At 45.6% G+C, this 16,001-nt stretch overlaps 1 protein-coding gene across 1 annotated transcript; it reads left to right on the top strand.

Moving 5' to 3' along the window:
- The first annotated feature begins 1,742 nt into the window (after positions 1-1,742).
- On the top strand, positions 1,743-9,570 carry DUSP6 (dual specificity phosphatase 6). The gene is made up of 3 exons (XM_089652485.1): positions 1,743-2,413; positions 6,777-7,208; positions 8,206-9,570. The coding sequence occupies exons 1-3, from the start codon at positions 2,020-2,022 to the stop codon at positions 8,511-8,513; spliced, it is 1,134 nt and encodes a 377-aa protein (XP_089508611.1). The 5' UTR covers positions 1,743-2,019; the 3' UTR covers positions 8,514-9,570.
- Positions 9,571-16,001: the final 6,431 nt, after the last annotated feature.

The raw sequence follows: 16,001 nt of genomic DNA, 5'->3' as shown, positions 1-16,001 counted from the left end.
ATTGTTCGGTCTTATGTCTCTCATCTTTCTCTTGGCAATGCCCCAGGTGAGTTTGCTGGCCAATCAAGCACAGTAATCCCACAGTCATTGAACCAGGTTTTGGTGCTTTTGGGCAGTATGGGCAGGTACCAAGTCCTGCTGGAAAATGAAGTCAGCATCCCCATAAAGCTCGTCTGCGGAAGGCAGCATGAAGTGCTCCAAAATCTCCTGGTAGATGGCTGCGTTGACCCTGGACTTAATGAAGCACAGTGGACCAACACCAGCAGATGACATGGCTCCCCAAATCAACACAGACTGTGGAAACTTCACACTGGACTTCAAGCATCTTGCAATGTGTGCCTCTCCATTCTTCCCCCATACTCTGGGTCCTTGTGCCTCTCCATTCTTCCTCCATCCTCGGGGTCCTTGGGCCTCTCCATTCTTCCTCCATACTCGGGGTCCTTGGGCCTCTCCATTCTTCCTCCATACTCTGGGTCCTTGGTTTCCAAATGAGATGCAAAGGTTGCTCTCATCAGAAAAGAGGACTTTGGACCACTGAGCAACAGACCAGGTCTGTTTTTCTTTAGCCCAGGTAAGACGCTTCTGACTTTGTTGGTTGTTCAGGAGCAGCTTGCCAAGAGGAATACGACATTTGAAGCCCATGTCCAGGATCCATCTGTGTGTGGCGGCTCTTGATGCACTGACTCCAGCCTCAGTCCACTCCTTGTGAAAGTCCCCAACACTTTTGAATGGCCTTTTCCTGACAATCCTCTCCAGGCTGCGGTCATCCCTGCTGCTTGTGCACCTTTTCTTCCACACTTTTCCCTTCCACATAACTTTCTATTAATGTGCTTTGATACAGCACTTTGGGAACATCCAACTTCTTTTGCAATTACCTTTTGAGGCTTTCCCTCCTTATGGAGGGTGTCAATGATGGTTTTCTGCACAACTGTCAGGTCAGCAGTCTTTCCCATGATTGTGATTCCTACTGAACCAGACTGGGAGACCATTTAAAGGCTCAGGAACCCTTTGCAGGTGTTATGGCCTAATTAGCTGATTAGAGTGGGACACTTTGAGCCTAGAATATTGCACCTTTTCACAATATTCTAATTTTCTGAGATTGTGGATTTGGGGTTTTCATGAGCTGTAAGCCATAATCATCACAATTATGACAAATCACGGCTTGAACTATCTTGCTTTGCATGTAATGAGTCTATCTCATATATTAGTTTCACCTTTTAAGTTGCATTACTGAAATAAATGAACTTTTGCACGATATTATATAATTTTTTTGAGTTTCACCTGTATATGGGAAGGGAGGGGGGCTGATACAAGGGACTTGTGAGAACAGGAAGGCCCCTTCTATGTGGCTCCCCCACTGCCTGCTCCTGGCTCCCGCCCAGTAGGGTTGCCCCTCATCCCTTTAGACCCGAACACATATGAATTACACAGCTTCCGGGGCTAATTTATTATATAAGGCACTGAGTGAGTTGAATTCCCACCTTATCCGCCCCAGAACCTGTGTAATTCATATTAAAGGGATGAGCGGCAACCCGACCCCCAGACATGGAGACTGTGTGAGGAGAATGTGAGCGGCACAGCTCGGAATTCCTGTAGAGCCGTAGAAGGCAGCTCCCCCCTCCCCCGTCCTCCTTCCTCCCTCTCTCTCTCCCCCTTCTCCCCCTCCCCTCATCTGCTGTTGCTGCTTGTTTGCACTCGGCTGATCCAGAGCGGAAATTCCTTTCCGTTTTTGTGAATGACAAACTCATTAACAATTCATCAACACAACCTGTTCCAGCCGGCCCGTCTCCCAGGCAACCGGCGCTGGGCGCTCTGTGATTGGCCGGCGCGCACAATGTATCCATTGAGACGTCCCGTGTTTGTATCCATTCAGTAGGTGGCTGGGCCGCGCGGAGCTGATTGATCCGCGAGAGAGAGGGAGACGCCATTCACTGGGATCTGCACCAGGCGGCTCTATTGAAGAAGGAGGGAAGGAAGGCAGCTCGCTCGCTCTCGTGCCCGCTCCGTGCCCCGTCCTCAATGATAGACAAGCTCAGACCCGTGCACCCAGACATGGCGCTCAGCAAGTCGGTGGCCTGGCTCAATGAGCAGCTCCAGCTGGCCAACGAGCGCCTCCTGCTCATGGACTGCAGACCCCCGGAGCTGTACGAGTCATCCCACATCGAGGCCGCCATCAACGTGGCCATCCCCGGCATCATGCTGCGCCGACTCAAGAAGGGCAACCTGCCCATCCGATCGCTCTTCACCCGCGGAGAGGACCGGGACACGTTCGCCCGGAGGTGCGGCTCCGACACCGTCATCCTCTACGACGAGGGCAGCGCCGACTGGAACGAGAACACCGGCGGGGAGTCCGTGCTGGGACTGCTCATGAAGAGGCTCAAGGACGAGGGCTGCAAGGCGTACTACCTGGAAGGTACCGACCGATACGGACACTGCAGGGACCACACTTAGGAGGGATAGTCTGCAACGTGACAGGGACCACACTCAGGAGGGATAGTCTGCAACGTGACAGGGACCACACTCAGGAGGGATAGTCTGCAATGTGACAGGGACCACACTCAGGAGGGATAGTCTGCAATGTGACAGGGACCACACTCAGGAGGGATAGTCTGCAACGTGACAGGGACCACACTCAGGAGGGATAGTCTGCAATGTGACAGGGACCCCGCACAGGAGGGATAGTCCGCAATGTGACAGGGACCACACTCAGGAGGGATAATCTGCAATGTGACAGGGACCACACTCAGGAGGGATAGTCTGCAATGTGACAGGGACCCCGCTCAGGAGGGATAGTCTGCAATGTGACAGGGACCCCGCTCAGGAGGGATAGTCTGCAATGTGACAGGGACCCCGCTCAGGAGGGAAAGTCTGCAATGTGACAGGGACCCCGCTCAGGAGGGATAGTCTGCAATGTGACAGGGACCCCGCTCAGGAGGGATAGTCTGCACTATGTGACAGGGACCACGCTCAGGAGGGATAGTCTGCACTATGTGACAGGGACCACGCACAGGAGGGATAGTCTGCACTATGTGACAGGGACCACGCACAGGAGGGATAGTCTGCACTATGTGACAGGGACCCCGCTCAGGAGGGATAGTCTGCAATGTGACAGGGACCCCGCTCAGGAGGGATAATCTGCAATGTGACAGGGACCACGCTCAGGAGGGATAGTCTGCAATGTGACAGGGACCACACTCAGGAGGGATAGTCTGCAATGTGACAGGGACCACACTCAGGAGGGATAATCTGCAATGTGACAGGGACCCCGCACAGGAGGGATAGTCTGCAATGTGACAGGGACCACACTCAGGAGGGATAGTCTGCAATGTGACAGGGACCCCGCACAGGAGGGATAGTCTGCAATGTGACAGGGACCCCGCACAGGAGGGATAGTCTGCAATGTGACAGGGACCCCGCACAGGAGGGATAGTCTGCAATGTGACAGGGACCCCGCACAGGAGGGATAATCTGCAATGTGACAGGGACCACACTCAGGAGGGATAGTCTGCAATGTGACAGGGACCACACTCAGGAGGGATAATCTGCAATGTGACAGGGACCCCGCACAGGAGGGATAGTCTGCAATGTGACAGGGACCACACTCAGGAGGGATAATCTGCAATGTGACAGGAACCCCGCGCAGGAGGGATAGTCTGCGACGTGACAGGGACCCCGCGCAGGAGGGATAGTCTGCGACGTGACAGGGAACCCCGCGCAGGAGGGATAGTCTGCGACGTGACAGGGACCCCGCGCAGGAGGGATGGTCTGCGACGTGACAGGGACCCCGCGCAGGAGGGATGGTCTGCGACGTGACAGGGACCCCGCGCAGGAGGGATGGTCTGCGACGTGACAGGGACCCCGCGCAGGAGGGATGGTCCGCGACGTGACAGGGACCCCGCGCAGGAGGGATGGTCCGCGACGTGACAGGGACCCCGCGCGCAGGAGGGATGGTCCGCGACGTGACAGGGACCCCGCGCGCAGGAGGGATGGTCCGCGACGTGACAGGGACCCCGCGCGCAGGAGGGATGGTCCGCGACGTGACAGGGACCCCGCGCGCAGGAGGGATGGTCCGCGACGTGACAGGGACCCCGCGCGCAGGAGGGATGGTCCGCGACGTGACAGGGACCCCGCGCGCAGGAGGGATGGTCCGCGACGTGACAGGGACCCCGCGCGCAGGAGGGATGGTCCGCGACGTGACAGGGACCCCGCGCGCAGGAGGGATGGTCCGCGACGTGACAGGGACCCCCCCCCCTGCGCGCAGGAGGGATGGTCTGCGACGTGACAGGGACCCCCCCCCCCCCCGCGCGCAGGAGATATAGTCTGCGACGTGACAGGGACACACACCCCCCCCCCCCCCCGCGCGCAGGAGGGATAGTCTGCGACGTGACAGGGACACACCCCCCCCCCCCCCCCCGCGCGCAGGAGGGATAGTGTGCGACGTGACAGGGACCACCCCCCCCCCCGCGCGCAGGAGGGATAGTCTGCGACGTGACAGGGACCCTGCACACAGGAGAGGGATAGTCTGCACGGAGACTTCAAAGAGGAGGAATGGTCTGCAGCAGGATGGGGACCCCCCCCGTGCTGGAGGGATAGCCTGCAGCAGGATGGGGACCCCCCCCCCCCCGTGCTGGAGGGATAGCCTGCAGCAGGATGGGGACCCACCCCCCCCCGTGCTGGAGGGATAGCCTGCAGCAGGATGGGGACCCCCCCCCCCCGTGCAGGAGGGATAGCCTGCAGCAGGACGGGGACCCCTCGTGTGAATGAGGGATAGTCTGAACAAGGACCCCAAATAAGGAGGGATGCTGTGCACCGTGCCAGGGACACAGGAGGGATGGTCTGCATTAGTATAGGGACCCCCAAAAGGAAGGGTTAGTCTGCACCAAAACACAGAAGGGATAGTCTGGACATGGACCCCAGGGAGAAGGGATAGTCTGCATAAGGACAGGGACCCTGAAGCAGAGGAATAATATGCACCAGTACAGGAACTCTAAAGAGGAGAGAGAGAGTCTGGACAGGGACAGTCTGAAGCAGTATTGAGGCCACTAAAGAGGAGGGATAGTCTACCCTAGGAGTGATGGTCTGTGTGCCAGAACTGAGGTCCTAGGTAGGAGTGACAATCTGCAGCAGTACTCACATGTTAGTATTGAAAAGCTCAGACTCTGCACAGAAATGAAGTGCTAGCACCTTCGACAAGAGTGATTGTCTGCCATTAGTACAGGCACACAGGAGTGATAGTCTGCATCCTGCTTGTACACACAAATGACACGCTAGCTGCACAGGTGAAGTGTAGGCACCCTAGACCTGAATGCCAGGCTCTTCTAATAGCTGGCATCTCCATAGAAGAGAGTGTCTCCTCTGTTAGACTGCTGGCACCACAGGAGTGACAGGCTGAACATTTGTCATAGCTAGCTGGCATCCCACTAGAAGAGGCACCTCACCGGGGGCACTGCTTCCTTAGACAGGTGTGACAGACCACCCCACCAGCTGACATTTGTCACGGAATGCTGGTACATCGTATCACTGCTTATTTTTGTATGTTTTGTACAGAAATGAAACACAGCTTCTAAAGTCAATGGTTGGCACCTATTAAATCTGTAGCAGCCTACACTAGTAGCTGGCATTCATTGCTGATGGCTGGCACCCCAGCATTGGGCTCCCGCTGCTGACGGCTGGCACCCTGCATTGGGCTGACGGCTGGCACCCCAGCATTGGGCTCCCGCTGCTGATGGCTGGCACCCCATTAGAAAGGCTCTTTGCCTCTGTTTTATATTTTGCACACAAATAAGTTCAGGTGAGCATCTGCCTCTACGCAGGAGTGCCAGTCTGTACCAGTGCCTTGTCCTCACTACTGATAGATGGCATTAACACCTAGCCACACAACCTGTGTGTTAGAATGTGCTTAGTGTGGCCGAAACAAATAAGATGATAAATCATTCCATTCCATGCACATACATGTGTCATAATTCGCCCTACAATCCAGTCCTACCAGATAAAGCATTGTCAGTCTGGTTTGATTTCTCTGGATTGTATTGGTACAAAGGATGACATGTTTGTCCTGACACTCCGATTTTGTGCAGTCCATACTTTCTACAGTTTCTTTCTTGTACAATTTTCTTTTGTTTACCAAAACCAAATAATAAGAGGTAAAACCTAAACGCTTTCATTTGTATGCAGTCAGACTTGCACTATATAGTTGACGGTGAATCTAAAGGAAATTGAGCAAGAAAATTGTGTAATGTATGGCCAAGTTTAGTCTAAATGCAGGGTTTGTATGGTCAGAGCACAGTGGGTGTAGGTATCTTTACAACTTCTTTTATTATTTTACTAGTGGCTCTGGTCTTTGACCAAATGACTGTCTTCACTAATGAGCTGGAGATAATAATTTCCTTCCTTTGTGATTGCTGCTAAGAAATCTGAGTACACATAGGTAGTTTACCGATTATTACCACAGAGATTATCAGCAGCCATGATAAGTATATCACCACAGCGTAGATTTCTCTCTAATCGCAGCCCTAGTGATTCATTCATTCTATCAAGGTACAAAGTCTAACCTTATCGGAAAAGCACTGTATAAAATTGAGGTCGTACTTTATTTGCATTCCATTGATGAAGGACAAGAGGGTCTTATCAATGAAAGGAGACTACAGCTTGCAGTGTGTGCTCTCTGCACTTGGTTAAACATTTATTCAAACAGATCAGATATATATATATTATATTTTTTTTTTACCTCTTTCCCCTGACAGTGTGCTCTAACTATACCTCTCCCTCTATTGCAGGTGGTTATAACAAATTCCAGGCCGAGTATCCTGTGCATTGTGAAACCAATCTGGACAGTTCTTGCAGCAGCAGTTCTCCACCGGTGCTAGGCCTGGGAGGCTTACGAATCAGCTCTGATTCTTCATCAGACATCGAATCTGACATTGACAGGGACCCCAGCAGCGCTACAGACTCTGATGGCAGCCCCCTGTCTAACACACAACCTTCATTCCCAGTTGAAATACTGCCCTACTTATACCTCGGCTGTGCCAAAGATTCTACCAATCTGGATGTTTTAGAAGAGTTTGGTATTAAATACATCCTAAATGTTACCCCCAACCTGCCAAATCTTTTTGAAAATGCTGGGGAGTTCCGGTACAAGCAGATTCCAATATCGGACCACTGGAGCCAAAACCTGTCACAGTTTTTCCCAGAAGCCATTTCTTTTATTGGTGAGTATCAGTGCTGCATATCTGCTCCTTTGTCATGCTTGTATGCCTGCTATGGCTTAACTGGGAGTCTTTTAAATTGCAAATGCAAGTTCTGTATGCTTCTGTGAGAGTTCCTTTTTAAATGCTTGATATAGCCTTGGACTAGTGAACTTTCATCCTCAGTCTAACATAGTGAGATGGTAATCCGAGCACTGCAGGAAGACATTTTTGGCCGTCTGCCACATAGTACCTAATCTTCAAGCATTGTAGTGCATTTCCTCTTACAAAGGAACCCATTTTACAGCAATGTTGACATCCTGTTCCTCTTAATCGGCTGTCCCCTGTGACTTCCCTCTTTCTCTTATCATGGTTGAATAAAGCTATTGTTGCTGGCACAACACTTGGATAATTATTTGATTTGACTTTTTTTTTTTTTTTTCCCCCTCTTGAGAGAATCATTTTTATTTAGTACATAGATAACCAATATTATACACTATATCTTGATGGCTGTTTGCTCTTTTACTTGAATTCTGGGGCTTGTATAGTACTTAGTGTATACCATGCCAAAATAAATTAAAAAAAAAAAAAACACATCTCTGCAATGTATGTGCTTTTTTCCATCTTAAAAAAAAAAAAAAAAGTGTGTGGGTGGTGTGGGTTTCTTCTTCTTCTTCTTTTTTTTTTTTTTTTTTTTGTAACAGAAAATACCTGTCAATCTGCCTCAGCCTGTTATGCGTGTAGTTAGTCCTTCCAGTTTTCTTTTACTTGCCTATTCCACCACTCCCAATCTCAAATAATTTTTGTTGCTGTTTATTATTCAGGTTTTATATAGCACCATCAGTTTGCTCAGTGCTTTACAACTCCTACAACATAAAGGCTAATTATACTGTAGTTCAACATAAGTACTAGGAGGGCTCTTTTGAAATGACACAGGAAGTGTTCAGCTTGGAATTTCTTTAAGATCAACAGCATGTGGGTATTTTTAAATTGACTATGTTTTCTCTTTTTCTTGTTCCAGATGAGGCCAGAGGAAAAAGTTGTGGTGTCCTGGTACACTGCCTTGCAGGAATCAGCAGGTCAGTCACAGTTACAGTGGCCTATCTCATGCAAAAGCTAAACCTTTCCATGAATGATGCCTATGACATAGTCAAGATGAAGAAGTCCAACATTTCCCCCAACTTTAACTTCATGGGTCAGCTGTTGGATTTCGAAAGGACATTGGGACTTACCAGCCCTTGTGACAATCGTGTCCCTCCTCAACAATTGTATTTCACGAGTCCAGGCAATCAAAATGTCTTTAAAGTAGATTCTTTGCAGTCTACGTGAAACTGAATCACTGAAATGTGTTGGTGATAATCATTCCTATACAGAAAAGTTTCTTTCAGTCTGTCGCAAGCATTTGACAGATGTTATCGATAGGAGGTGATAACCTGTGAATCAAGATTATTAAAGTAGGAAGAGATGGCTGGTTGAAGTCTCCGGGTTATGGAGAACGGAATCTCTGGGCCTCAATGATTTGGCAGGGTTACATGAGAGCACTGCCTTAACGCAGTGGCTTGAGATCCAATCAAGTAGCATTGGACTGCAAACCATCCATATGACGTGGATGAACTATATATATATATATTTTACGTATATATCCTTGTCTTCTGTGAAGACCGGTTCTCCTAAAATTCAAAGGAGCCAAAGAAAGCATTTAAACTTCTAAAGAATTTGAAGTACTTGGATTTTTGTTGTCTTTGTTTTTCAATTTACAGAGTTCTGTAAATATTCACTTTTTATATGTAGCACTGTCAATATTTTTACCTTTTTAAAAGACTTGAGGTGGACTGGACTTTTCAGAAAAAGTGTAGCAGAGTTCAATAGTGAAAAGCACTGCAATCTGTCATTATTGCTTTAGCTGAGCCATATGTTGAGTGGCTTAGCGGTAGTTGTAATGGCTAATTTTGCTCTTCAGTATCGGGATATGAAGATCATGTATTTTGTATGCACAGAAGGTTGTTCATTTACAATTGTAATTCTGATTCACATTCATGTAACTTTGTTTGCCTGAGCTTTTGTGAACCACATCGTGGTTTTCATGTTTTAACACTTTAATTGCTCTTAAACTTAATGTGAATTACCTCTGACCTTTTTATGGAGCCGCACCTATAATGCTATGGTATGTAAGAGGTGTGTTTTTTGTTTTTTTTTTTGAGATCCTTTTTCTTTTTTGGATTATGTAACTGGAAGTATGTACCAGTGACCTGCAAAGCTTAGATTGCACACTTATTGCCAATAAGGGAGATGCATTGTGCTCCCAGATGTCCACGGGGTAAAGTTTTAAGATGAAATTTATTATAGATCTTTAAATTATTAATAAATCACTATTTTGGTTATTGAACGTATGTGTATTCTTCATTTTTATTTTCTTGTATGTGTGGGTGTTTTTCAGAGACTAGAATTTTTTCAAAAGGGTTCATTCACTGCTAGATAAGTAGTCAGGCCAATTGTCAAGTGCCTGTTGGGCACTACTGCACAGTCACTCTTAGATGCTGACCATGAGAGCTACTTTGGCTTTCTACACAACAGTAAATTGCACTGCTGCATTGCACAGTGTTGTGACCGATTGGTGTTTTTGTTACAGTGTAGCACATTTGACATGTTGCAAATTTTATTTTTGTGCAGTAGTTTGACTGAACATCTTGTGCCTCAACTAAGTATGTAGATCAGATGTGGGGGTGAGAACACTAAATGTACAATACTCAACAGATGCCTTCCCTCTACATCTACATTCTTAGCCTGTCTTGTCATTTATTGGTAGGTTTTAAAATGCAAGTCTTACAAGGCCTGACACAATTCTACACTATAGTGAAAGGTTATATCTATTAAATATAATTATAGGCCAAATTTAATAAGAGAAAAGTCAATAGCTAGACTTTTTTTTTTTTTTTCCATGGTAAAGAAACCATGCGCATATTCTGTGTTTGTGCATTCAATGTGCTGGTGTTAAACTAGGACTTATCCAAAAATGTTAGCTTTCTGAACACTGGTGCTTAAGCAGGCCATTCATTATATAATTTTCTTTCCTTCAACCACCGGTTGTAGGAAAGACAATTGCTCCATTTTCCACCATCAACACTTACTGTTCCCCTGCAACTCTATTGTGTTCTGGTGGGCAACCTTTCCTGCCAGCGGAACACGCATGAGCACAGCTGGTGGCTATAGCCGCCGGCAGTGATCAAAAGGAAAAAAAAATGGATCAATTGCAGTATAACCTGCCTGGCCATAGATGGATCAATTCTCAGCTGGTCACTCATGAAGCGGATGATATTCGATCCATCTATAGCCGGCTTTAGAGTGAGGGTGTGTTAATACAACAATACCATGGACATGACTTTCAGGTATAAGTACCTGAAATAAAAAAAAATGTCCAGATTTATTTTTGTTGTGTATATTTAGGCATTTGAGTGCGTTCCCCAGATTGGAACTGCTTTGTGTGAATTGAGATATGTTTGTCATTTCAGTGTTGCAGTCACGGTAGTGACAGTAATGTACAGTCTCCCTAGTTGAGTTTATTATTCAATAGTTTTGGGCATGGCTGGCTCATGTCTGGGGCAACCTTAAAACCAAAACTGTAGCCCATGGCAGGATCCGACTGTGCTTGCCTCCCGCAGACACTGTTAATGTCTAGATGCTGGTCCAGCAAAAATCCAATTTGTCATGTAATTTAAAAAAAAAAAAGTTAGTTGTTCCTTCTTGCTCCCCTTCATCTTCCTTGGCCACAACATGTGTAATTGGCAGCCAGTGTTGTGGACTAATGGGGAAGTAAGGAGATCAGGATAGGGCCTGGACTGTGTGCTCTTCTTTTGGAGAAGCAGCATTGTCGATTTAGGACCTGAAGTGTTAGTACTACAGAACGCCTCCCAATCTCCATAAAAGAGTGGAGGTGTTCTGTAGTCAACTGGCTGAAAACAATGCTAACACAGCCTTTTATATAGGAAATTGCAAGCTTGCTAGATTTCTGGCAGGTTCTCTAGGCATTACTTGCACATTCAATTTATATATTTTAATGTATGCAGCAAAGAGTTTGTTCATGCTTTTAAGAAACGCTGCACAACCTGGGATGCAATGAAAGTTCAATAGCCAGCAGAAACAATCTGAAGTGTTCTGCACGAAGGCACAGTACTTTTCTCAAAATAATCTTTAAGAAAGCAAGCGGTGCCTTCAATCGAAATGTATCTGCTTGTTCTTTCTGGCTATTGAATGAAAACACGTTTACTGCATCCTGGTTTGTGCTCTGTTATTTGAAAACAAAGAGGTTGATTTACTAAAGGCAAAATAAACTGTGCACTGCAAGTGCAGCTGCTCTACATCTGAAGGGAAGTTCTGCTTATTTCTATCCTATTGTACAAACAAAAGTGTGTATGTGTTTTGGGTTTGCAGAGTCAAGCTTTACCTCAAGTACTGAGCTCTGGAGCAACTGCACTTGCAGTGCACAGTATATTTGCCTTTAGTAAATCAACCCCAAAGTGTAATGCTCTGGTGCAAATGAGCCAGCACTTTGAAGATCTACGGCATGCATACCGGATTGCAGCTGGAGCTGTATTCAAGTACAGCATAAGTGAAGTTTATTGTTACTATGTACATACACTTTAAAGTGTAGCTAAACCCAAAAATAAAACTTGAATATATTGTTTCTTGATTTTTTTTTTTTTTTTTTCTCTCCCCATCTGATTAGTCAGTAACACAACTCCTCTCTTAGGGTGGCTACATTTACTCCTCCACTGCATCTATGGAGGAGCAACATAGGGGAACAATAAATCAAAGCGCTCAGGTTTCCCTGGTCAGTAAGTACGTCACTTGTGTATTAGTGTGTATCCGGATCTTGGATTAGAATTGGATATGACTTGATAAAGCACATGCGTGTAAAACGCGTTGTCATGGAAACCTTCTCCGCTGCCCTGACCCATGATGTTTGCTTCTGGAGTCAGGACTCTGTTAGTGTCCCGCTGTGCCCTCTGCGCATTTCTGGAGCGTGCGGCCCCAGCCTGGACGCACACACCAGCATCTGTACCGAGATACTGTCACTTCCACTGCTGGTCCAGATGTCTGCTATCCCTTTGCATCATTATCCTAGCTAGGGATATGTAAGTGGAGCCTCTTTTCATGCGAGTACGGGTCTTGCCACTGTTTATTTTGTGCCTTGAGCCTGAATTGTTGCCTGTTTGGATATGAATACACATTTATTTAACCACTTACTCTCCAAAGGATTCCCCCCCCCCCTTTCCTGACCAGGCCATCTTTTGCGATACAGCACTGTGTTACTTTACCTGACAATTGTGCGGTCATGCAACGCTGTACACAAATGATATTTGTCTTTTTTTTTTTTTTTTTTTTTTCTTACCACAAATATAAAAATAGTGAATCTCCTGCGCTCCTAAGTCCCTATACAATTAATATATAAAAGGTACAGCTGCCAACATCCAATCATATACAAATATAGCTTTCTTTCGGTGGTATTTGATCACCTCCTCCGTATTATTATTTATTTATTTTGCTCTATAGACAAAAAAGACCAACAATTTTGAAGAAATATATATATATATATATATTTTTTTTTTACTTTTTGCAAAAAAACATCCAGTAAAAAAAAATAAAAATTCAGGACAAAATGTATTCTGCTGCATGTCTTTGCTGAAAAAAAAATTCCAGTAAGTGTATAATAATTGGTTTATGTGAAGGTTATAGCGCCTACAAGTGGCGAAAAAAAAATATATTTATATTATTAAATAAATAAATAAATAGATATATCTATCACTAGTAATGGTGGCGATCAGCAACTCCTAGCGGGACTGACACTGGGTGGGAATTAACTGCCACAGACATCCCCCCGTGACACTAATCCAGTGATCAGTGCTAATACAAAGCATACTAATGACACTGGGCTTGAAGGGGTTAACATCTGGGATGATTAAATGGTTAACTTTTGTTCTGTGTGTTTTACATTATGTGCTGTGTTGTACTACAGAGACATGCTGCTTTGTATTTCTCTGCTGTGCAGAGAAATACAAAGCCGCATGTCTTTGATGGGAGAGAGACCTGCGTTTGCTTACAGACAGGTCTCTCCCATGCCAGCTCTGCCAACAATCAGAGTCCCGGCTGAGAATTCCTGGCCAGGACCCGATAACTGACATGTCCAGCAGCAAATAGCGGTGTGGGTAGTGTTGCGTGCACATGCCCCCCCCCCCCCAATCGGAAATGCAAATCATGTGTGTTTGTGTAATATATAAATATATATATATGACTTTGCGCAGCCCTGCCGCCCTGTAGCAGTACTTTGGCTATAGGGCGGTGGGAATTTGGTTAAGATGAAGACTTCTACTGCCTTTGTATTTGAATAAGATCTGGATACACACTAATTTACAAGTGCCGTACTTACCTGGGAAACCTGAGTACTTTGATTTATTGTTCCCCTGCTTACCATAGCATTTTCCAGTGGTTTCATCTACAGCAGCTGTGGTTCTCCCCTGGAATCCCATTTGGTATATATTCCTTTTTAATGATACATTTATAGACTTTGGCACCAGACATATTTTACACATGGAACATAACCACAAGTTGGTGGTGTTGGATGGACTTAAAGCTGATTTCCATGTTTTCTGCCACTTTAAACAGTTCATTTGGACCAAGCTGGTTGAAACAAACTATTTCCTTCACAAAGTGCTGCAGTGTTTCTAAGCGCGGTGTAAAGTGCATGTAGCTTCAGCTACATACAGTACACCGTTCTGGCTGTGAAACAGAGACTTCCTGTCTTACACCTGGAACAATGCACAGTCAGTCTGAGTGGTGCTCAGTCCTTCATAGGCAGCTTTGTATTCTGTGGATGCAGGCTAAGGCAGGCCATAGACAGGTCGTTTATTGGCCGAATTTTCGGCTGATAAATGAAAAAAATCGGTTGTTGCTGGCAGCGATGCTGCCACCATTGTCCATGAAAATGGCCGTTTTTCGTGGATTTTCCAGACCGGTATTGCCCCACTAACGGCGTGAATATCGGCCGATTTTTTTTTGTGCGGACAAAAATACGGCGGATAAACGACCCGTCTATGACCTGCATTAGGTGGGCTGATGATGTCACAATCTCTGACTCAGCCAATCAGAGGAAGCTTTGTTCTTATTCACGGAATACAAAACATATGAATGGTTGCGTGCCCAATCAGACCAACTCTATTTTTGTTGTGAGATGGGAAGTCTGTCACAGCTGGAACTCGGCACTGGTACTGTATGTAGCTAAAGCTATACGCTAGTGAAGGACATAGTTTGCTTGGACCAGCTTGATCCTAATGAACTATTCAAAGTTATAGGAAATGTGGCCATATACATATCAGGTTTTTTTTCTTCCGCATTAGCCATGAGGCTGATAAAAACAAAAAAAAAAAAAAAAAGGGAAAAAAAAAAAACTGGTTTCCCCATCTACTCAGTCAAGGTGGATGGAGGAAATCTCCCTACTGTGTCATTGTATTCTGACAGCAGGGTCTCCACCCCTGTTAGAATACAGTGATTAGTGCTGCAGTTAAGGCAATAGTGTGTTTTAACTGCTATCTATGCTGGACAGCATGGTCAGTTTTAAAAGGAAGGTGAAAAACAACATATTGGCTGGACCATCAAAAGAAAAAAAAAAAATCTGTTACTGCTGTATAAATGCTACTGATGGACTATCGTATACAGGTACTCCTCGCTTAACGACCGAGTTCCGTTTCAACGACTTGGTCGTTAAGCGAATTGGTCGTTAAGTGAGGAACTGCATGTACTGTATACAGTAGTACAATATATGCATAGTATTTGACAATACAGTATTCTGAATAAGTAAAATAACAAGAAAGATCAAACTGAAAACTTCCACTTGTTTTAATTTGTATAGGTTGTGTAATTTACACACAGTACTGCAATGTATTACAGTACAGTAGTACAATACAGTATATGCATAGTATTTGACAATAAGGCACCCAGATCACACACAACTTGTATGCTTGAAGAAAAAGCTTTATAAATAGTTACACTGTACTGTACATACTGTAATGTACTATATCTGTACTGTATACAGTATTGTGTGGGCCTGAGAGAGATCCTGGACTGTATACAGTACAGTATAGCTGTTTATAAAGTTTTTTTATTTGCATCACAAAAAAATACAGTAATTTACAGTACTGCTGAAATGTGAATACTGACCAGGAAACCAGCAGTACCGGACCTCAGAATAGTGTACAATTTCAGCCATGAATGATGAATGACTTTGAGACGCAGGGCCGCTACCACGTTTTAGCGCGTAACCACGTTTTAGCACGTACCGTCGGTGAGATGGTCGTAAGTGTGAGCGGTCGTAACGGTGAAGAGATGGTCGTAAGTGCGAGCGGTCGCTAAACAGGTAGGTCGTTAAGCGAGGAGTGTCTGTACTGTAGTTAATGTTTTAGTTTGGCCATAGTTACACTTTAAGCATCTCTAAACTCCCTTATTTTAAAGTGGTTTGTTAACACTAATCTAAGAAATATGGGGTTATCATTGATGACCGCGTTCTAAAATAGCTGTTTCCATAGCTTTTTTTTTTTTTTCTTCCCCCCACCAGTACTTTTATACAGCAGTACAGACTTCTGCACCCAATATGGCATTGTCCTGGCAATACAAAAGTATATTGTATTTTACATACTCCTGACCCCCTGCACTTTATAAGCTACATTGTACTTTACATAGTCCTGATCAACAACTGCTGGTTTTAATGATATTTTTCTTTAAGGTGGGAACAGACAATGTGTTAGCTTCCAGTGTGCAGGAAGGCAT

The sequence above is a fragment of the Staurois parvus genome, unplaced genomic scaffold, assembly GCF_062004578.1.
Source record: "Staurois parvus isolate SC_StPar_1 unplaced genomic scaffold, SC_StPar_1.0 ptg000025l, whole genome shotgun sequence".
In the NCBI taxonomy this organism is placed as follows: Eukaryota; Metazoa; Chordata; class Amphibia; order Anura; family Ranidae; genus Staurois; species Staurois parvus.
This window is presented reverse-complemented; position numbering and strand designations above follow the sequence as displayed.